Source organism: Suillus bovinus (genome assembly GCF_016758785.1).
Source record: "Suillus bovinus strain UH-Sbo-P2 chromosome Unknown EDB93scaffold_287, whole genome shotgun sequence".
Lineage (NCBI taxonomy): Eukaryota > Fungi > Basidiomycota > Agaricomycetes > Boletales > Suillaceae > Suillus > Suillus bovinus.
The window spans coordinates 1-20,539 of NW_024542343.1; the positions used below are offsets into that span (position 1 = coordinate 1).

The following is a 20,539-nucleotide window of genomic DNA, read 5'->3' on the forward strand; positions in this document are numbered from 1 at the left end:
AATAGTCAAAGATGCACGACGTATTTCGTATTCTGTCACTAGATCACAACCATGACCTGCTGGCTCTGCTGACAAACAAGAATTCAGTTGCAACCGAATCCTCATACTTTGTCTATTAGCTACTGCCATCATAATAGACTGATAAGTACACATACCGCGCCTTTTGCAGTAGATGAGGTTGGAGAACACCACCTTTGAAGACAGGCACTGCAGAAGCTTCCTTCATTATTTGCTTGATCTCTGAACTCAGCAAGGCATGAAGGTTTCTTGACTCAGGCCCTAATGAGGCCATGACACAATTAACTTGAACTACAGTGCACTGCACGGTGAATTGGTTCAACCTGGTTCCTCGGCTCAAAAATTTCATATTAAAATTTGATCTGCATTAGGTTTGATGAATTTGATGACTCAGAGTTGACCCGAGTTTCATTTAGACTCAAATGAGTCATTAACCCACGAGTTCAATTACCAAGCTTCTTGAGTAAGGTAAGGAGAGACTGAATAATATGGAAAGACCACAATGATAGAGTGCATTCAAGGGTATATATATTTTAGAGATATAAGGCAAAAGGAGCAACTTGGACTACAGTGGACGGTGAATTAGTTCAACTGCCTCGGCTCAAAAATTTCATATTGATCCGAATTAGGTTTGATAAATCCGGAGTTGACCCGAATTTCATGTAGACTCAAATGAGTCATAACCCCACGAGTTCAATCACCAAGCTTGAGTAAAGTAAGGAGAGACTGAATAATATGCAAAGACCGAAATGATAGAGTGCCTTCAAGGGTAGATATTTTCATCAGATATAGTCTCGAGCTTAGAGTCCATGTCAAGAGAAATCCTTGAGTGATCAAGTCAAGTGTGCAAATTATCATTGTCAGTTTTGAACCCTCATAAGACTTTTCCTGCCTTGATCTCAACAATCATTGTTGCGATTACATGAAATGCATCTTCTTCGCCAGGTTTGCATGCTTGTCCTTGAAATTCTTTCTCCAGCGGTCGAGGTCGAAATTGTCATTGTTGCTTGAGATGGTGGCGGCGTCGAAACCCATGGTGGGATTGAAGTGGAACGCGCCACGCACACAGACGATCTATCAAAATGTTAACAAGATGCTATCATATATTGAGTATACTACTCAAAACTCAGAATCCTGACATTAACATAGGTATACTACTCAGATGTCATCATAGCCCAGATCCAGTTCATAGTGTTGCGATTACATGAAATGCATCTTCTTCACCAGGTTTGCATGCTTGTCCTTGAAATTCTTTCTCCAGCGGTCAAGGTCGAAATTGTCATTGTTGCTTGAGATGGTGGCGGCGTCGAAACCCATGGCAGGATTGAAGTGGAACGCGCCACGCGCACAGACGATCTATCAAAATGGTAACAAGATGCTATCATATATTGAGTATACTACTCAAAACTCAGAATCCTGACATTAACATAGGTATACTACTCAGACCCAGATCCAGTTCATAGGACGATACCTTGTTTCCTTTAAAGGACTTTTTCCACGGTCATGTGACTTTTCAGAGCGGCAAAAATTGACTTTTTAGAGACATGTATAGCAGGACAAAGTAGTACACAAACAATCAATTACAAAGACTTTCATAACGCAAACCACATAAAGAAAAAATTAGGGAAGTGTACGGCTTCAGTGAGGGGGCCCTCCTCACCAAAGCCGTACACTCCAAAGAAAGTCTACAAAGTAAATTTAAGACCCTGCTGAACAATTAGATATAGTTATAATCAAAGCAAGGCACTTAGCTTTCAAAGTCGTATTGTGACAAAGTCCTGTAAGATTTATCAGCGAGAAATGTTTTTGAGTAGTATGTGGACTTACAGATGATAAAAATGTCGCCCAACATCAAATATGGCACTGAGCTTCTGAAATTTATGTTGCGTCAAAGTCTTGTGAGACTAGAAATATTTCCAAGTCAGATGTGACTTAGGTGTGAATAAGTAAAAATCACCGCTCATCGTGAACACAAATGGCATGCACCACACGCAAACCACAGGCAAGCCCCCATAATCAAGAGCGGGAGCCACTCACAAGTGGCATGCACCGCATGTAAGCCCTCAGGTTCAAGAGCGGGAGCCACTCACAAGTGGCATGCACCGCATGTAAGCCCCCAGATCACCCACTACCAACAAGTGAGACGCTAAGAAGAGAAGATACACTAGAGGGAGATAACATCAGCATGCGGTAAAAATGAATGAAAGACTTACCAGAGAGACATAAAAAAATACTAGAGAGAATGAGAGATTAGCAGGCAGTGAACAGAAAGAAACACGAACTTGAGAAAAAATCCTGACACCGAATCTAACCGCGGGAGAGACATGAAACAAGACACTGGAGAGAGAGAAAGGTTAGCGCACAGTGAACCGAGTGAAGGACGCACCAGAGAAAAGAGTAGAACTAAAGAGAGAAATTAGCGCGTAGTGAACGCAATGAAAGACTTACCATTGAGCAGCGCACAGTGAACCGAATGAAGGACGCACTATAGAAAAACACTAGAGCTAAAGAGCGAAATCAGCGGGTGGTGAACTAAGCGAAAGACTTACCATTGAGGGGGGGAGACGCTAAGTGGCTGTAGAGATAAACATTAGCAAACAGTACACAATGAAGAAAAAACTTACTGCGCATGAAAGTTGACATTATGGTAGATCCTTTGGATCCTTGCAGGCTGCAGCCCTGCAAGGACCCAAAGGGTACCATAGAATTAGCGTGTATCATAGATTAATCAAAAAAGAAAAGGTGTGTAGTGTGAAGATGGGTGGAAAGAGCAAAGTCAACAGCACGTTTGAACTTTGAACTTTGAACTTTGAACCAACGTGTCTATTTGGTGTTGTTTGTTGTTTGGATGTGTTTGTGTCACAAACTTGTGAACTTGCAAGTCCAGCACGTCTACTGTTTGTAGTCTCAATATTAATACTATACCATTGTCCTCAGCGCGTTACCATTGTTTCTGCCTTTCGCGTTTACCCAGCAGCAGCCGTCATACCAGCATCTGTGATCCCAGCACCCACGACTACGCCATGCCCCCTCGGACCAAACAAACCTGCAAGAAGTCGACTGGTGGTGTGGCGCCTCGTGTCACCCTTAACCTACCTGGTGCCGTTTCGACCATTTCAAGGGTAGAAGTGGGGACTGTGAGGATTGAGGAGGAGGAGAGAAGGGACCACAACAATGTGCGTAATTAACGTTATCTTTCTTCAACATTTCAACTAACTACATCTATCTACATCTACCTACAGTTCTGTCTTGTTTGTCGCGACGGAGCAGTGGACGACTACCACTTGTTCATGTGCGACTTGTGTCCACGCACTATGTGCTCCAACTGCTTGCAGATCACGCCACGTCACCAGGACGTTATTTCTGGAGTCGGTGTCACATTTGTCTGCATTTCCTGCCATGTCCTAGTGCAACATCATGGCTGCGGCTCCCAGAATCCTTACTTCGTGAGTCCCTAACCTTTGTTTTCGGTTTATTCTTGTTGTATTGATTCAATCATGTGTATATCAACTACAGGGATTTTACCGCGATGGGAAGCCCGTTTTCGACACATTCCTTCAGATCCATGGGGCACTTGAGTTGTCCCACCAAGCACAGGTTTCGTCCGAAACCGTGCTATTCATCCATCTTAACCTCATCGACAATGACACGACGGGCGGCCCTTTCAAACTCTCGCACGATTTTCTCCTGCCTTACTTTCCTGACGGCGGAATCGTTTTTCGTGAGGTCATCTTTGACGTCGGCTCTGATTCGAAGATCGTCAAGTTTCATTCTATGGTCAACAAACTCGTCCTCAACCTCTTGGCTTTCCCTGGCGGTTTGAAACGCATTATCTTTGGGGTCTCCGACCATACCGACAATGACTTCGGCGACCCCTTTGTAGGCTACAAGGGCAAGAAGAAAACTTATATTTCGACTCCAGTCAATACTGTAAGTTCGTTTGTTTAACTTCGCACATGTACTGACTGTCGGAAACAAAGTTTTTGGACATCGTGCTTGGTCCTTTCAAGGATCTCATCAACCTTGCTGTTGAATCGTACCTATGGTTGTTCTGTTGCGGCGCTATTGTCAACAACTCCGAGAGCTTCGAAAACTTGAAGACCTCAGTACTCCAGTAAGCTATTCTTGATCCGTCTTGTGTCTGACTTAATGTGGTTATACTAGACATCAACTTTCCGCTTCTGTAGCCTTCAATGCAGTACGTTTCCAGCCAAGCTTCGCCACACATCTTCTTCTCGCATTCATCGAGCGTGTCGTCATCGAGCGATTCTCTATCAGCCATGCATTCCCTCCTTATGCTGAGTCACTCTCTCAACTTGGGTCGGCACTCCGACATTTTTTTTGTTTGTGAAGAATTCCGACTCATTGAACGTCATCAAATTCACATGGACCCATGCTGTGTTTCGCCCTTGGGGGCAGTACCTCCCTGTCCAATGCCCAAAGTGTGGGTGGGTTGACTCATGGACTTCGGTGAACCATCACAAGGTTTATTATTTTGAATGTAAGAATCAGACTTGCACCCAGTCCTTCGAGTTTCATCAACCGGAGAATTTGACAAGAGTTCTTACACATGGTAAATCACCTCAGTCGCAATGGATCCAACTTGCCCTGTAGGCCTATATTTTGCTTGCCCTTCATGTCTTATATCTACATGTCTCTTGTCGCATGTCTACAGTACTGAATCTATTTTGATGTGCTCTCAAATCATGAAGTTTGAAACGTGAATCGATCGCGATCACATGACTTAAACGCGATCACATGATCCATGCAACATGTTTGTTGATTGACCGGCCAGCCGCACTTAAACACGATCACGTGATCCACGCGACATGTTTGTTGATCAGAATCTTTTGACTGAGATCACCGGCCAGCCGCACTCTCATACATCCTAGTACTGTTAATCCACAGCATTACTTTTTAAAAACAATACCTTCCAGTCATATATCTATGTCTTCAGATTGGACCAGTAGCTTCAGAGCTATCCTAGTCAGTTATCAATCCAAGTTCTTGGCTGCCAATTCAAAGTCAGAGCGGTCTCGTGTGATCAAGAAAATTCGAAAGGCCATAGTTGTAGCTCACAAGGAACAAGGCGAACAAGTGCCTTTGCCAAGTTCTTTGAAGAAGGTATTATTTTTACTGATGTTAGGATATTTGACAGGTCTATTAATACACTACTTGCAGGCAATCAAAAAATACTACGGACGCAAAAATGACGAAGAAGAATCTGATGAGGAAGGAGCTGCAAAGGCAAGGGAGATTAGTGCCCGTCCAAAGGAAGCATCTTTCTATAAGAAAATGCTGACCGACTGGGACGTGGCTCAGAGATTGTTTAAACAAGAAATGGATGAATTTGACAAGGCAGAGCAGGCGAGAAAAGGTGTGAAGGATCCCATCAAGTTTCGTACTCGTCATGCGCGAGAATGGTTCAACCAAATGTCATTGACACAGAAGAAAGAAGTTGATTATGCACGAGAGAAGTGGAACACAGAGGGGGCACCAGAAGAAAGCCAGGTTATGTGAGCTCAGTGAATTTTTTTTGTTAGGGTTTCAAGTCTGACATCAGCTGGCAGGTATCGTAAGAATAATCTCAAGAAAGTCCTTGAAGATTTTTCTGAACAACTCCGTTGAACTATGGGTTTGCCACATCGTGATGCTTGTCAGTCACAAGAAATGAGCAGATCAGACATTGAACATCACCTTGTGAGTATTAGGTCGTTTATATATCTTAAAACTACTAAACTATACTCCTCTAGACATGAATCTCAGCCTAGGAATGTCAAAAAAAGTTTCTCCGTCAGCTCAGACGGTATAAAAGAGTGGACTTCAACTGGGTTCGAGTTCTTTGCTGAGTGGGCGAAGGGCGAATTTTGTATAGTTACTATCACTTCATTTTATAAACATTAATTGACCATAAATCAATAGACCCAACAGCTGATCAAGACGACAAGGAAGAGGAGGAACATGGACTACCTGAACTCATTTTGGACGATGAAGGCTATGCCCAACTTCCTTCTCGTGATGGTATCAGACTTAAGGGTCAACAAGAGCTTGTAAGAATGATTTTTCATGCTGCATACAGTAGGTGTCTTCGTCATGGATTTACTATATGCTTGCTGATTGGGTTTGCTTCTGTAGAAGTTTTCACTGGCACTAGTAAGCCCGTGCCCTGGCGTACCATCACTCCTTGTCCGTCACAGTATTTGGCGGCTAGTTCTGTTCCAGATAATCTTCTCATCTGTGACCCCTCTCACATGAGATCGAAGGATATCAATGTCATCTGGAAGTATTGGGAGAGTCGGAGCGTGGCGAAAAAGAGGCTTGTCTCTTTTATCAAGGCAAGACCAATGGACATGAGACGTAGTAAAAGGGACAAAGCAAGTTCCAGGAAGGTGAAACCATATGACGAAGTTACCTCTGAAGAAGAACAGCATAGTCTGGCTGGACTGGGTGCTACTTTAGCTGTAGTATCGCCAGCTGAGGTTCCACTTGACCGCCGCTTTGAATTTTTAGATGGGCTCAGCACTGATAGCTCTTACCTGGAGCTCGTAGATGCAGTCAAGGATCTGGCTAAAATGACGGAAAATATTGTAAGTGCATTATTAATCTTGGGAATGTACTGATCATAACTCATTCACTAGTCAACACCAAACGAGGAGCTTGAGTTACCTCCATGGGTTGATTGGTGTTGCGGAGAGTCTTACCTTCCAGAGTATTTGCATGGGTCACAGGACATGGTGATGGCCAGCTTGGAGGTATTGACACAGGCCCCAATCAGGTCTTCGTCCTCAGGTGCCCTAGTGGTTTTGGGCCTGGGTTTGATTTTGAGAGACTGTAAATGAGTCATCGAGTATGAAGAAGACGAGGCCCCACCTGGTACCCCCATCTACTTGGCCAGTTCAATCATGGACCTCCAATGTATGATTAAGGTGGACAACGCAATCCGTCATACCTTATGCGCCATTGTAGGCCTCATTGAGTTGGCGATGAAGGCTACATCAGGTGACTTTGATGAGGGTGATCAGGAGGAGATGAAGGGAGTTGATGGTGAGAACGTGGACAAGGATGAGGACAAGGAAGAGGACAAGGACGAGGATGAGGATAAGGACAAGGATGAGGATGAGGAAGAGGATGAGGAAGAGGATGAGGACATGGAAGAGGACAAGGACCAGGACGAGGAAGATGAGCAGGAGGAGGTGACAGGAGATTTGGATGTGCAGATGCAGGAGGTGGAGAAGGACAACGAGCAGGAACAGGAGGCAGGCAAATCCAAAGGGAAGAAAAGGGTGAGAAACCAGACTTCCTCAGTGAAGACTAAGAAGGCCAGGATTGAAGATGAACCTATTCGTCAGTCAACCAGATCTAGGCAACCATCTAGGAAGAATATTCTTTAGTCAAATATTTGTGTATTGTCTTTGGAGCTGTTAAATATACAATACGCTGGTCATTATCCTCTTAGGTATCATACTATATCTGAAGCTGACCCGGCCAGCACATTAGCTATGTGGCCTAAGAGCAAGGCTGGCCATTCAGTGAAGAAAATTATTAGACCTGGCCGACATGTCTATGGCCCACATAGAGGGATGGCGGCCGGGATGTTATAAATCTAAAGGTGGCTCGGCCAGCATGGGTTCTACATGTGCTACAGGCCATGCTGGCCATTCAGTGTACTTTAGAATAAATTAACCTGGTCTATAGTGTTGTCTGTCATTTATCATACTTGAGCTTATTATTAGACCTGGCCGACATGTCTATGGCCCACATAGAGGGATGGCGGCCAGGATGTTATAAATCTAAAGGTGGTTCGGCCAGCATGGGTTTTACATAGGCTACAGACCAGACAGGCCATTCAGTGTACTTTAGAATAAGGTACTCTGGTGTATAGTGTTGTCTATCATGTATAATACTTGAGCTTACAAGAAAATCATTAAGGCTGGCCAACATGCCTTTGTGCCATGTAGAAGGTTGGCAGCCAAGGTGTGATATCTTCTCAAGCAGATATGGCCAGCATGGTGTTTACATAGGCTACAGGCAAGACTGGCCATACAAGGTACCATAGAATAGACTACCTTATTTAGTGTAGAAAATTCTTAGACCTGGCCGACATGTCTATGGCCCACGTAGAGGGATGGTGGCCGGGATATTATACATCTAAAGGTGCTCGGCCAGCATCGTGTTTACATAGGCTACAGACAAGGCTGGCCATACCATAGAATAGACAACCTTCAGCTTATAAGAAAATCATTAAGGCTGGCCGACTTGCCCTTGGGCCATGTAGAAGGATGGTGGCCACAGTGTAATATCTTCTCAAGCTGGCCAGCCCTAATAATTTTCTTGTACACTAAAACATTTATACAACACACCTGGCCAACATCCATCTATATGGCTCATGGGCAAACTGGCCAGGTAAGTTTATTCTATAGTACACGAAATGGCCTGTCTGGTCTGTAGCCTATGTAAAACCCATGCTGGCCGTGCCACCTTTAGATTTATAACAGCCCGGCCGCCATCCCTCTACGTGGGCCATAGACATGTCGGCCAGGTCTAATAATTATCTACATTGAATGGCCAGCCATGCTCTTAGGCCACATAGCCAACGTGCTGGCCGGGTCAGCTTATAACATCCTGCCCACCATCCCTCTATGTGGGCAATAGGCATGTTGGCCAGGCCCAATAATTTTTTATACACCACACAGCGGCCGTCATTGCTCCACATGGCCCCACAGACAAGCTGGCCAGATTTGTTAATTCTAGCATATATTGGTAGTCTACATATATGACTAGTCCTTAAGTCCTGGCCATTAGCCTTCTATGTCACCTCAGGACATACAGGCCGAGCATTATCTATAGTCATAGGTAGATATGTAGATTAGCAAATCCACATATTACATATGTAAGTAGGATATTGACTGAATGGCCACCCTAATATCACCCTCTGTAAATGTTAGGCTGGCCCGAACATTATCCAATAAGCTCATCCTGTACTAATATACTATACAATCTGGCCAGCACAGGTTCTGCATATCGTATAGTGATTGCAATATGCTTGTGAATGCTATTACTAGAATTCCTAGACAGACTGGCCAGCACTGATCCTATGTCTACCGGCCGGTGACTGGCTGGCATGGATTCTACAGCCTTTTTGCATGTCCGGAGCCAGGGTTCTACGTTGGAAATGACTGAAGGGTCTGGGATGGGAGGATGACAGGACGACAGGAGGAGGACAGCAGGACGGGAGGAGGACAGCAGGACGGGAGGAGGACAGCAGGACGGGAGGAGGACAGCAGGACGGGAGGAGGACAGCAGGACGGGAGGAGGACAGCAGGACGGGAGGAGGACAGCAGGACGGGAGGAGGACAGCAGGACGGGAGGAGGACAGCAGGACGGGAGGACGGGAGGAGGACAACAGGACGGGAGGAAGGGGCACAGAACACCAACACAACAGCAGATGAGAAAATACATATATTCAATTGTACTTTTACTTTTGTCAAAATACTGCTCAAAGTATGTAACTTATTTTGAAATTTTGATCACAACTCAGTGAATAAAATATAATTTATTTAAAACCTGCAATAATTATTAAGTCACCCAAAGTAGGATGAAGCCGAAGGCCAGGAAGCCAACAAAGAGCGCGAAGCGCTCTTTTTGCTTCCTGTGCCGAAGGCACAACGGGTGCGTGCTAGTCTCTAGTATCTACCAAATCTCTACAGTACGCGAGGTAAGCGTATCTACTCAAAAACCACATGGCGCTACGCGCCCCAAGTGCAAACCACGCGAGCGGCCGGTACCGTTCCCTCACCATCCTCCCTTACTTTATAGATTTGATATTCTACTCCTGTGCTCGCACTATGACCATGATGTGCTGACTTCAACACAAACACCAATCTCGCGGCCCGCGTGCGAGTTCTTCTTGATCACATGTACCATGTATGCTCCGAGGATGGTGCTCCGACGGCGAGCCTGAGGATGGCACAGATACTTCCCCCATCATTCCCACTGCTAGTACTGTCTCGCCTGTCAAACGTTCTGACTTCAAGCCAAGATGCACATGCAGAAGGCTGGCCCAAGCACATCTTAGGAAGAGGTCGACAATAACCTGAGTGGCCTTTATCCATGCACGACAGAACAGGAGGATAATCTTTCATTCTGTTGGAAAATTCGTTTGTTTTGGCTGTTCATTCTTCAGCAGCTGACTTTATTCGACTTAGCAACACTAGACAATGCTTCCTGTGCTGTCCCGCATTGCCCGTGACATTCTCATGATCCCGCTGTTAGTGTCCCTGTTGAGCATTTGTTCTCAAGCAGCAAACACACTCTCCGATAGCCGCTCGTCTCTAAGCGTTGAGTCCGCTTCAATCCCTCTTATCGCAAAGGAGTGGTTGGCTAGTGAAGGCACAACCACATAGGCAAAAATTTCAAGGAATGTTAAGCACATAAAAGCCAGCCGTCTCCCAAATATCTCGTTCAGAATTATCTGATCTTAGCATCCCACTAGTCACAAACAATGCGTTTCTTCTCTGCAATTATCCTCGTTGCCGTCGCTGCTTTACCGTCATCGATCTCTGCCATGCCCTTCGACGAACAATCTTGTCCCTGGGGCAAATGCATGACTGACTCAGATTGCATCTGCTCTTGGCCTCATTGCGTGAGTATCGGTAGTTGTCCTGAATTTAATCATATTTATGACTCGCCTGCATAACAGTACCATGGTAAATGCCAAAAGTAAGGATATGGTATCCTCACGCGCCAACCACGACGTCTGAATCAGACGCAAGTCGTCCTCGTGATTCATCGATGCGAAGGGCTTTACTCTTCACATTCGAGACACGAATACATTTTTCTACTAGCCCCACTCTTTTTTTCTTTGTACTTGGAGTTCCATTTCCCTCATCATTAGAACACACGAGCCACTCGTTACTGACTTGCTATAGTAAGCAGTGCTGTAGTGACAGTATGTACGTGATCGTATTCCTCCTAACGTTTTAAATATTGTAAAAGTCCGTTGTCTCATCGAAATCTCATTCTCGAACATGTGTCTTATTTTCGTCTTGATCTATTGTTGCTCTCGAACGTGCATTTTGCACCAAGTTCTGATCGCGCAGTCGCAACTAGCCTTACAGAAGCGAGTTGTGTTTCTGCTTTCATATCGGTGCAGTATAGCCGTAAGCACTGACTCGGATGTGTTACTATTGCAGTGAAGAAGGTTGTTAGAACATTTTGGAATACGCTCTTCCAGTTGTTCTGCGGAAGTTCTTCCCCGTCGACAACTTTACTAGGATGCTAGATGTACCAATCACGCTTTGGGTCGTCTTTGCTTGATTTTAGGCAGTGAACCAGGTGTGCTATATGACCAATGCACGGAAGTCATCATAAGTAATTGGTAGAAACAATAACCATAAGGTAAGCCAGAAAGATGCAAGATCAAGGGGATTTACCTCGTCGGATGTATGATTCACCACCGGATCCATCCTGCGAAAAAGCATTGGTTGACACCGGAAAATAGTTTAAAGTTGGGATACTAATAAACACGCGGCGAGCTACATAAAGAATCTATTTATCTCCAACCATGAGGTTAAGCCGTATTGGGTTCTTAGCTGACTTGAGGAGGCGTTGGAATTTTGATGTGACCGATACTCATGTATCAGGCAGCCTAAAGTGACAATAAAAGGAAAGGAATAAATGTATTCGGCAAAGTAGAGTGCTGCACGAATCATCTTCGTGGAATCATCAAATGTATTAGTGTCTCTGATTGAAGTATGCTGCATGGAATTGGTTGGACGATAAGAACCCCCAAGGATCTGCAAATAATGTAGTGACTTGACGGATTGATGAGCCGTGTACTGCAAACATTCACAGCCCCTGGAAAGCGCTGTCGATGACAGCCAGTTGCTGTGCTCCATACAACTTCCCAGTCCCTGGCGCAGATACCGCATCTTCCTTCCTCCCCCTGTAGGCCGCACCACCATCTACGCCCAATCCATTCAATACCTCCCGAATGCGCTCCTGTACATGTCCCCAAGCGCCCTGATTTCTAGGCTCCTCCTGCACCCATAGCACCTCCAATTGCTTATTAGCATTGGCATAAGGCGCAAGCACTTCACTGAGCGCGGTAAACGGGAATGGCGCAAGCTCTTCGACGCGGATGAGGGCGACACGCGATTGGAGGTTGCGTGTTGCGCGCTCTTTTGCAAGATCGTAGTAGAGCTTGCCACTGAGCAACACGACGCGCTGGACAGCTTTGGGATCAGCGAGAGTTGCAAGGTCCTGGAGAACGGGCTGGAACGCTGTTCCGGGACCCATGTCAGTCAGCTTCGACGAAGCAGCCTGCGTGTTTAGCGTTAGCCAATGTAGGAAGGGCATTGGGACAACACATACAGCAAGTCGAAGTAATCCCTTAGGAGCAGCGACGATGAGTGGCTTCCTGTAGTTCCGCTTAATTTGGCGGCGTAAAAGATGGAAGTACTGTGCAGGCGTGGTCGGGAACACTACATGCATGTTTACATTCGGTTTCTCTTGGGCAACGTAGGGGTCGTTGGTGAGCTAAAATATGTTAATAGACGTTCATTAAATGCCGAGAAATAGATTTACCTGTAACATCCGCTCTATACGACAACTGGAATGCTCAGGACCAGCACCATCTAGACCATGAGGGAGGAGCAGGACGATGCCGCTCTGCTTCAGCCATTTAGCTGAATGGGGACAATAAGCGATCAATGGAAAACACGCAGGCACGCAGACATACTCTCTGAACTCGCAATGAAGGTATCAATGATGATTTGTGCGCCGTTGAAGAAGTCACCAAACTGAACCATAAATAAAATCATTTAGCTTGGAGTTTAGCAGTCTCAAGGAAGTAATGACGCACTTGTGCCTCCCAAATGGGCAATAGATCAGGTCGTTCCCAAGATGCTCCGTATTCAAACTACAATACTGTTAGGCTGAATCAAGAAAGGAAAAAGCGTCTTACGCCAAGTACGGCCATCTCGCTGAGAGAACCTTTGAAATACATATATATATAAGGCAACACCCCGAACAAAAAATAGATACTCACTGTTTGCCAATTCCAGCTTGCCCTTCGCCTCCGTAAGCGCGTGGTTCAGCGGAACAATCACGCCCTCTGTCTTCTGGTCGACCAACATCGCATGGCTACAGCTGTGTTAGTCTCCCTTATATACTAACGTAGCATTGACGGTACCGATGACTGAACGTCCCCCTTCCTACATCCTGTCCCGCGATGCGCACATCGCAACCCTCAAGCATCAGCGAGCCAAACGCCATTGCCTCCGCACTCGCCCAGTCGATTCCTTCGCCGCTCTCAATGCTCTTGAGACGGTTTTTTACATGCCTGTTTAACCGCGGATGGATTTCCTGCGTCGGGCGTGGCCCGTGTCACTTTGGTTCATACAAGAAATGCATATCACTTACAAAATCCTCAGGGACATTTACGCTGGCTTTGCCAACGTCCTTGAGAACAGCACTGCTCACGCCTGTCTCTTCCTCACGTGCTGCATGATATGCCGGCCAAACCATGCCTTTCCACGCTCCCTCAAAGCTCACGGGAGGGGGAACATACGACGCTACATCAGTCAGCGCGGTATTCAGCGAAGCTTTGTAACTGTCTCGGACAGCTCGTGCTGCTTCAACCGAGATAACACCGTCCGACTAGAATATACATCCGTCAGCACTCGCATTGAAAAACATAAAACAGAACCAGGCATACGATGAGCTTATCTTCATACAACTTCGGGACAGAACTCCTTGAACGAATTTTTTCGTACATGAGCGGCTGCGTGAATGCTGGTTCGTCAAGTTCATTGTGTCCCCAGCGGCGATAAACAATGAGATCGATCACAATATCCTTGCGGAATTGGTTGCGATATTTGAAGGCGATGTCGACAGCACGAATTACATCTGTGTATACTCAGATGATGGAAGTTATAAGTAATGATTAAGGTAAAGACGAACCTTCGGGGGAGTCTCCGTTGACATGCAGAACTGGACAGTTGATCATCTTGGCAATGTCGCTACAGTAAAAGGAAGAACGGGCGAAGGAGGCAGGAGTAGTATATCCGACGCTGCAATGTATGTCAGTATCAATTCATGGTAGCTTGTATCAATTGACTTGTTACTGTGAGGCAGAAATTAGGACAGTAATTAAGGAGAGTTGACAAACATACTTGACAACAATGTGGACACTTCCGCCACTTGTGAAGTGTGGAAGACCACCTGTAAATATCACGTTGAACTTTTAGAACTTATGAGATCTGTATTGAGGCCACAAACTTAAACCAAGGGTTTCCATTATTACCCCTTGTCCTGTGAAGCTGGCATCGCCGTGCAGCTGGACGCACATAACCTAGCGGTCCCTGTAAGCACTTCGATCCACAAATGACACGTCGTAACAATACCTTATCGCCAAGCATGCAATATTGGTTATTATCGTTAGATAAGGTTTTAAGCAACCTATATTGCTTCGCTCTGGCTTTTCCAAGTGCAACAGGGTTCACGGCCTCCAGATGGGACGGATTTGGCAGCAACGAGACTTTTATGCCATCAGCTTCGCCGTACTGCAATGTTGGGGATGCAACTTGAGTGATAGTCAGAACTTTCGCAGATATGACAGGTAAGATGCGCACCAAGATGACTGAGGACGTCCCCGGAAACGCCCAAAGATTCATCCACTTCACAACCGCCTTTTATTTTGTGGAAGAGGGAAGTAGGGTTGTATTCCAAGAGCCCTGTAAGAAGATTAAGACGTCCCCTGTGAGGCATAGCAAGGATGAGCTGAGTTATGCCAGCTATGTGTGCGTCAGAAATGATCCCCGTGATTAAAATGAAACTGACCTTTTGATGCGGCCTCGAATAGGGCATCCAATGCGGGCAGCATGGACTCCCCGCCCTCAAGTCCATATCTCTTCAAATTCGGAAACTTGGCCTGTAAGAAATTGTCCAACACCTCTGACTTGGCGAGCAGTGTGTGTATGTTCTTTTGTCTATCCGCGTTGATGACAGTCATGGGCTCTAAAGCGCTCTGTGACTCTAACAGCTTCGCAAACCACAGCCTCTCCGTCTTGCTCGGGAGGTCCATATATTCATACGCGATGCGGCCGACGTATACGGAGTTCAGGAAGGAGGTGATATTTTCAAGAGTCCATTCCTGCTTGCCCTCACCGGTCCAGATGATACCGTCTACATCAAATGTGCGATGAGGGTCATCGAGGCCATAACGGACGGGGTCGAGTGCGGCAATGCGCTCACGACGGAGGAGATCGAGAGGGTCGATAGAGGCAGCTCTATGACCATGGGTGCGCAGAGAGTCAGCATACCTCAGCAGGGGAGCATTGATTGCACGGTTAGTAAGCTGGTCCGAGGTATCTGACAAGGGATTCGCATGAGTGCTAGCTACTCAGACGGTACACTCACAGTCCGAAATGGTAAAGTCGCGTGCTTTTCTGAATCCGAACGACTCGTCATGATACTTCCTGCGCACTATGAGCACGCGGCCGCTACGTTGTGTAACGCGGGCAAGAGTGTTCCGAGTCGGAAGATGGGCCCGACCCGCATAGATGGAGTTCATCGACATGGAGTGGTTTACTGATCAATAGCGTGTAAGACCTTATCAGGTCTTAGCAAGACGATGGCAGTGAAAATGCGGGGAAGAGACTCGTGACACGGAGCTGGCAATTTTCGGATCGGAACATGACGATGAATATTAGCATGATCACTTTTTTTTATAAGTCTTCCGAACTGGTCCGATTTACTTTGCTCCAGCGCACGCGGTGTTTTTTGGGCAGCTTGTTCATGAGACTATATAGACTCGTCTGATGCAACGAGCGCCATGAATAAACCAAATTGAATGTCAAGGGTAGAGCATTAAAGGCGGGCGTTACTAGTAGTCTGGAAATAATCACGTGAGTGAACAAAGTCAAGTGCTGGCGTGTTCTCAGCTCGCTTACAGTACAATTTTCTCACCTGCCTGGACCAACCTCACACTCTCACTGACTCTAGTTTTTATTCTGCTCTCGACTCGGTCCAGTCACGTAACTTCTTTGCATCCTTGACTTAGATCAGTGCCTCTCAGATGCGAGTTGGATAAATCTAGACCAAGATGGCACCCTCCCAGGACCCAAATAAAACACCAAAATTTGAGTTTAAGAAATTAATTCATCCGAGTCTCACCAAAATTTCATCTTCACCAAAATCAAATAGTAAGGTTTGGTGAAGACGATATAGCAAGCCTACTTGGATGGTTCAAGATCATCGGAATTTTTTAATGACTACCTACGTAGACCAATCGCAATTAATATTTCAATATTGATGATAACCACTCGCGCTTTGACATTTTTCCTCTTATACATATTCCACATGTCAAATTTCAAAGGGCCAAATCGTCGGCATATTGGCTTACAACCATTGCTTCAGTCCGACTGTCATCGTCCGTCTATCTCCTGAATTTCCAAGATAAAGCATAGGCCGTTCAGGAAATGGGGAAAAATTTCCAACGATGATAAGCCATACCCTCATCTCGCGCCCTGAACGCCTTCAGCCAACGGTAACCCAGCTGGCTCAATAATGATACTGATTAGCGCAAAGTCGATAACGAAGACACTTAGGATAGATTCACAAAATCCATGCGATCGATACTAAGACTGAGGTGGTATAGACACATCGCAAACGCACTATTTGCGTGCATTTATACCATCCCTATCCTCAATCTCCTTCTATTGCCCAGAGTCGAGAGAAAACACATATCAGCTCCCACATCAAGAAGGGGTTCAAATGGAAACATCGGAAAATGAAAAACACTGTAGACAGGACTTCTCCCGTAATGGACAGAGATCAAGATGTCTGAGCGCTACCTCTATGCGATCTTACCCAAGAGTCTACCTTGTACTTGTCCCCAATGAGTCCATGCTCGGCCTTCAAATGTCGGCGTAGATCATACGCGCGAGTTAGGATGTGATCACAGTGTGCTGAAGAACCAGAAAGCGAGGTTTCTGGAGGCGATAGAAGTAGGTCTTCAACGTTGGGGTATGGACATCGTATGGTTTTTGATGTTGGCATGCGACTGCGGAGGGAGTAAGCATGTCCGGTAATGCGGTCGATGCTTAAGTGCGGTGCTGAGCTTGCAGCTTCGTTGTCAGGACAGTCGGTATCAGTATCAGTGGTTGTAGCGCCGTCTGACTCAGACGGATCTGCGATGGATTGGTCGCTCCTTGTGCTATGAATCCTATCCAGGTGCCTTTCGAGGAGGTGTTTGTAGCCAAAGGCACTGGAGCAATGTTGATGTGGGCAGATGTGATTTCTGTGGCCGAGATGAATCACGTTGTTGTGCGTCGTGAGGGCTTTCATCTATGAATGACGTTAGAATGCATTGAAAAACATCCGTTGATGAACATACAGATTTAAATTCTTTCCCACATTTGTCGCATTTCCAGTCTCTGCCCACTTCCCCACCGCGTCTACGTTTGCGAGGCAGGTCTGTTGCTTCTGATGGTTCTACGTCTGCTAGAATGGCTTCTAACTCTTGTTGTTCGTGTAATTTTTGATGAGTACGCAGATTATGTTGAGAAGCGAAAGTTCGTCCGTTGCATGAGGGATGCATGCATGTTGGAGGATGGGCCTCCCGGATATGAGCCTGGAGGGTCGTCCATGTCGGGTAATATGTAGGGTCATTATTAGATGAAGGTAAGCAGTTTGGGTGTGCACACGTGTAGCGTTTATCTAAATGAATGATAAATCATCGTGCACACGGACGGGGAGGTGTACGAACCGTCATGAGTCTTGACATGACCTCTAAGCTTTTGGTTCGTATCGAACGATTTGGTGCACCCCGGGTGTGTGCACATGTAAGATTTCGTACCTGGGGGTGCGTGTACTTGGCAGGTATGAGATCGCAGCTGATGGTGTTTGGAAAACACCTCGTTGCAGTCCTCTACCACGCACTGAGAAGACAAAATTAGTGCGGATAGCTTGGACAGTAGAGATAGGACACACATGATACGATTTAGCCCCCCTGTGCGTATTTTCATGCACCTGGAGGTGCTGAAGGGTCCAAAACCGTTTCTGGCAGGTTGCTGATTCCGTACATACGTAAGGGCGTTCTGAGTCGGGAAGATGGCTTTTTGCATGTGCTTGAAGATGGGATTCGCGTAAATAAGACTTTTGACATGTCGTGCAGACGTAGGGACGCTGTTTGAGCTGATTAGCACGCAGCGGACGTAAAACGACACATGGAACTATATCACCTCCCCTGTATGGGATCTTATGTGCTCTGCTAGCCTACAAGCTTTTGAGTAGGACTTCGTGCATCCAGAATACGTGCAAGGATGGCGGGCTTTCTTTGAGGAAGGCTCTGGGATATCGTGGACCGCGAGATACTCAGTTGAAGTCAATGACTCGGGTTGTGGACTTGCAGAAAGGTGTAAAATATATCTAGTGGCTTTGCGTTTTCCAAGGATTGTCGTCGATGATGACGAGAGTGACATTCTGATTATGAGCCCTATGATAGGCCCACCTACTTCTAAATTATGGAAGTGGAGTAGAACCAAGCTTGATTTACCTAGCTTACATTTTTACCAATCGGGGTTTGTGCGTGGACAACTTGTTTCCGCCCGCTCATTGCTCATGCATAGCTTGTCGGCGCCAACACGAAGAGAGGCCATTATACTCATCTTCGTATTCGTTTCATTGTTATTGTTCTCAAAAACAGGATATGATACGAATAGAATCAGATTCTGGAATGTCGATAGGTCAAGCACATCGCCTGCACATCCTTCGGCGCTTGGGGAGTCTTGGAGGACGCGTATAACATGGTCAAGCGGACATGTACCAAACACCCGCGTGGTATCTCATGTTCCTGGTACGTTCTTGCTTCAAGTCGTTTGAGCCGTCCCAGGCTGACGAGCATCCTATAGGATGGACCATTTTTGATAACCTTTTTGTCTTGAACGGCACTGTTTTTGTCGTAACGGATTTCCCATCAAGTATTCCTGACCGTCTTACAATCACTTCCACCGCTGTAGATATATTCAATGGCGAAGACGCTGTAAATAGTCGAATACCAGGGGACCGCGAGATGCAAGTTATCTCAACTGCTCAAGCTCAAAAAATATTCGGTTCAAGCGCCGAGGCGATTGATGGGGTAACGGTGAGTAACAGGGACCATGATAACTTGCGCTGGCAGCTCAACCTTGGATAATGCGACAGTGGCTCGTAAACGATCCTCCTCAATTGTGAGTAACAGGGGCTAGCAACTAACTAAAGCTTATCTCAAATGCCAGTATCACCCACTATTATCACTGGTCGGCTGAACTCTTTTTTGGGTTCTGGCGCACGTACTCCTCATTGGATACTAGCATAGACGAGATGGGGAAATCTACGCTTCCCTCTCTCCGTCGTATATTCTTTGCCCATGCTGATGCAGACCATTGGAGGGACTATGCTCTGATGAACCAATGGGTCTTGCGCAGCGCCTTCCCCTCTTTGACGACAGAATACTCGTATGACTGGGAAGATCGTGCAGCTATGGGTCGCCCAATGATGTTGGACCGCGTAATCTACACTGACCGAGCCGCTGCTATGCATGGTCATCATTTCTTGAGCACCGGGCGAACAGCATCAGAGCCATCCGCTTTGCCTGGGAGTGCGCATTGGTGGAGTACGATTCGCGCGAACGTTATCCGCGTTTGCGGCCTGGATCCGAATGTAGTAGGTGATATGGCGCAGACACCCGTCATCACGTACATATCGCGTCAAGAGTGGGGGCGTCGTATGCTCAAACAGGAGGATCATGAGCGTCTTGTGGAGGAGCTCTATAAGCTTCGAGACCTGTATGGGTATGAAGTGAACGTCGTGAGCATGGACAAGCTTTCTCGAGCAGAGCAGTTCGAGCTTGCGGCACGAACCACGGTTTGTGGTAGTTTTTATATTTTAGTGTGGTATAATCGACGATGGTGTTTTATAGATCATGATGGGTGTCCATGGTAACGGACTCACGTCGCTAGTTTGGATGAGGCCATCGCCTCGAGCTACGGTAATGGAATTTTTCTTCCCAGGATGTTTTGCACAAGATTATGAATACACCACCCGGCCTCTTGGCATGGTACATTACGGGTTATGGGGCGACGAGTGAGTGCTTTTTTTTGTCCCAGCAGTATCGTCTGAGATAAGTGCGCAGGTACTTTACGAGTCCTGATACCCCGGAGCAAGCATATCCTCCAGGGTTCCAGGGAACCGAGCATTCCTATATATGGAGCTGTTGTGGCAAGATTGTGTCGTGAGAGGCTTTTGCTCCAGTGAAATTTGCCTGCGCTGGTCTTTGAGATAGAAAATAGATCAAATCTGATCTGCTCGGGACTTGGATTATGCTAGGCTACTTGACTATAACTTACTTATGCGGCTGAGAGTTATGTAAGGAGTACTAGTACTTTGGATTAAAATATTAGAAAGAGTCGTCCTCATCTATGCTTCGCATATCTGCGTGTGTGATAAATTTTGTACAAAAGTAGTAGGCGGCGCACAC

The 20,539-nt window shown here is 46.2% G+C and overlaps 5 protein-coding genes across 5 annotated transcripts; 2 read left to right on the plus strand and 3 right to left on the minus strand.

The window, feature by feature from the left end:
• Positions 1–936: 936 nt before the first annotated feature.
• On the minus strand, positions 937–2,661 carry EDB93DRAFT_1110244 (uncharacterized protein; the record flags this gene model as incomplete). The annotated part of the gene is made up of 10 exons (XM_041448028.1): positions 937–1,092; positions 1,243–1,374; positions 1,679–1,703; positions 1,846–1,922; positions 2,109–2,182; positions 2,232–2,251; positions 2,405–2,421; positions 2,467–2,522; positions 2,568–2,585; positions 2,643–2,661. 10 exons carry the CDS (start codon positions 2,659–2,661, stop codon positions 937–939), a joined length of 594 nt encoding a protein of 197 aa, XP_041300617.1.
• A 380-nt stretch (positions 2,662–3,041) lies between these two features.
• EDB93DRAFT_1110245 (uncharacterized protein) lies at positions 3,042–7,409 on the plus strand (the record flags this gene model as incomplete). Its single annotated transcript, XM_041448029.1, has 14 exons — positions 3,042–3,194; positions 3,261–3,464; positions 3,535–3,948; positions 3,999–4,132; positions 4,183–4,216; positions 4,372–4,462; positions 4,976–5,142; positions 5,200–5,534; positions 5,772–5,887; positions 5,941–6,068; positions 6,154–6,171; positions 6,216–6,605; positions 6,657–6,770; positions 6,867–7,409. 14 exons carry the CDS (start codon positions 3,042–3,044, stop codon positions 7,407–7,409), a joined length of 2,841 nt encoding a protein of 946 aa, XP_041300618.1.
• Positions 7,410–11,497: 4,088 nt separating this feature from the next.
• EDB93DRAFT_1191708 (thiamine diphosphate-binding protein) lies at positions 11,498–15,927 on the minus strand. Its single transcript, XM_041450864.1, has 18 exons — positions 15,439–15,927; positions 14,860–15,390; positions 14,652–14,813; positions 14,424–14,602; positions 14,299–14,371; positions 14,193–14,241; positions 14,170–14,172; positions 13,981–14,093; positions 13,736–13,926; positions 13,441–13,677; positions 13,211–13,383; positions 13,067–13,161; positions 12,983–13,011; positions 12,881–12,937; positions 12,758–12,818; positions 12,604–12,704; positions 12,391–12,555; positions 11,498–12,339 (listed from the first exon to the last, which is right to left on the minus strand). Exons 1-18 carry the CDS (start codon positions 15,596–15,598, stop codon positions 11,866–11,868), a joined length of 2,853 nt encoding a protein of 950 aa, XP_041300619.1. The 5' UTR covers positions 15,599–15,927; the 3' UTR covers positions 11,498–11,865.
• Positions 15,928–16,575: 648 nt separating this feature from the next.
• On the minus strand, positions 16,576–18,568 carry EDB93DRAFT_1191712 (uncharacterized protein). The gene is made up of 5 exons (XM_041450865.1): positions 18,264–18,568; positions 18,013–18,207; positions 17,789–17,960; positions 17,417–17,739; positions 16,576–17,367 (listed from the first exon to the last, which is right to left on the minus strand). The coding sequence occupies exons 1-5, from the start codon at positions 18,501–18,503 to the stop codon at positions 16,855–16,857; spliced, it is 1,443 nt and encodes a 480-aa protein (XP_041300620.1). The 5' UTR covers positions 18,504–18,568; the 3' UTR covers positions 16,576–16,854.
• A 49-nt stretch (positions 18,569–18,617) lies between these two features.
• EDB93DRAFT_1341429 (uncharacterized protein) lies at positions 18,618–20,476 on the plus strand. The gene is made up of 6 exons (XM_041455471.1): positions 18,618–18,877; positions 18,933–19,165; positions 19,225–19,250; positions 19,299–19,926; positions 19,982–20,145; positions 20,195–20,476. Exons 1-6 carry the CDS (start codon positions 18,643–18,645, stop codon positions 20,295–20,297), a joined length of 1,389 nt encoding a protein of 462 aa, XP_041300621.1. The 5' UTR covers positions 18,618–18,642; the 3' UTR covers positions 20,298–20,476.
• Positions 20,477–20,539: the final 63 nt, after the last annotated feature.

Bases quoted from the DNA above. Each gene is read 5' to 3' on its own strand.
- EDB93DRAFT_1191708 (XM_041450864.1), bottom strand. From the start codon at position 15,598: ATGTCGATGAACTCCATCTATGCGGGTCGGGCCCATCTTCCGACTCGG. The intron at 15,391-15,438 runs GTGAGTGTACCG...ATCCCTTGTCAG, and splicing joins CGACTTTACCATTTCGGACT to ATACCTCGGACCAGCTTACT. The intron at 12,819-12,880 runs GTGCGTCATTAC...TTTATGGTTCAG, and splicing joins TGCCCATTTGGGAGGCACAA to TTTGGTGACTTCTTCAACGG.
- EDB93DRAFT_1191712 (XM_041450865.1), bottom strand. From the start codon at position 18,503: ATGTCACTCTCGTCATCATCGACGACAATCCTTGGAAAACGCAAAGCC. The intron at 18,208-18,263 runs GTGATATAGTTC...CAGCTCAAACAG, and splicing joins TAAGATCCCATACAGGGGAG to CGTCCCTACGTCTGCACGAC. The intron at 17,961-18,012 runs GTGTGTCCTATC...TTGTCTTCTCAG, and splicing joins GGGGGGCTAAATCGTATCAT to TGCGTGGTAGAGGACTGCAA.
- EDB93DRAFT_1341429 (XM_041455471.1), top strand. From the start codon at position 18,643: ATGCATAGCTTGTCGGCGCCAACACGAAGAGAGGCCATTATACTCATC. The intron at 18,878-18,932 runs GTACGTTCTTGC...AGCATCCTATAG, and splicing joins CGTGGTATCTCATGTTCCTG to GATGGACCATTTTTGATAAC. The intron at 19,927-19,981 runs GTTTGTGGTAGT...GGTGTTTTATAG, and splicing joins AGCTTGCGGCACGAACCACG to ATCATGATGGGTGTCCATGG.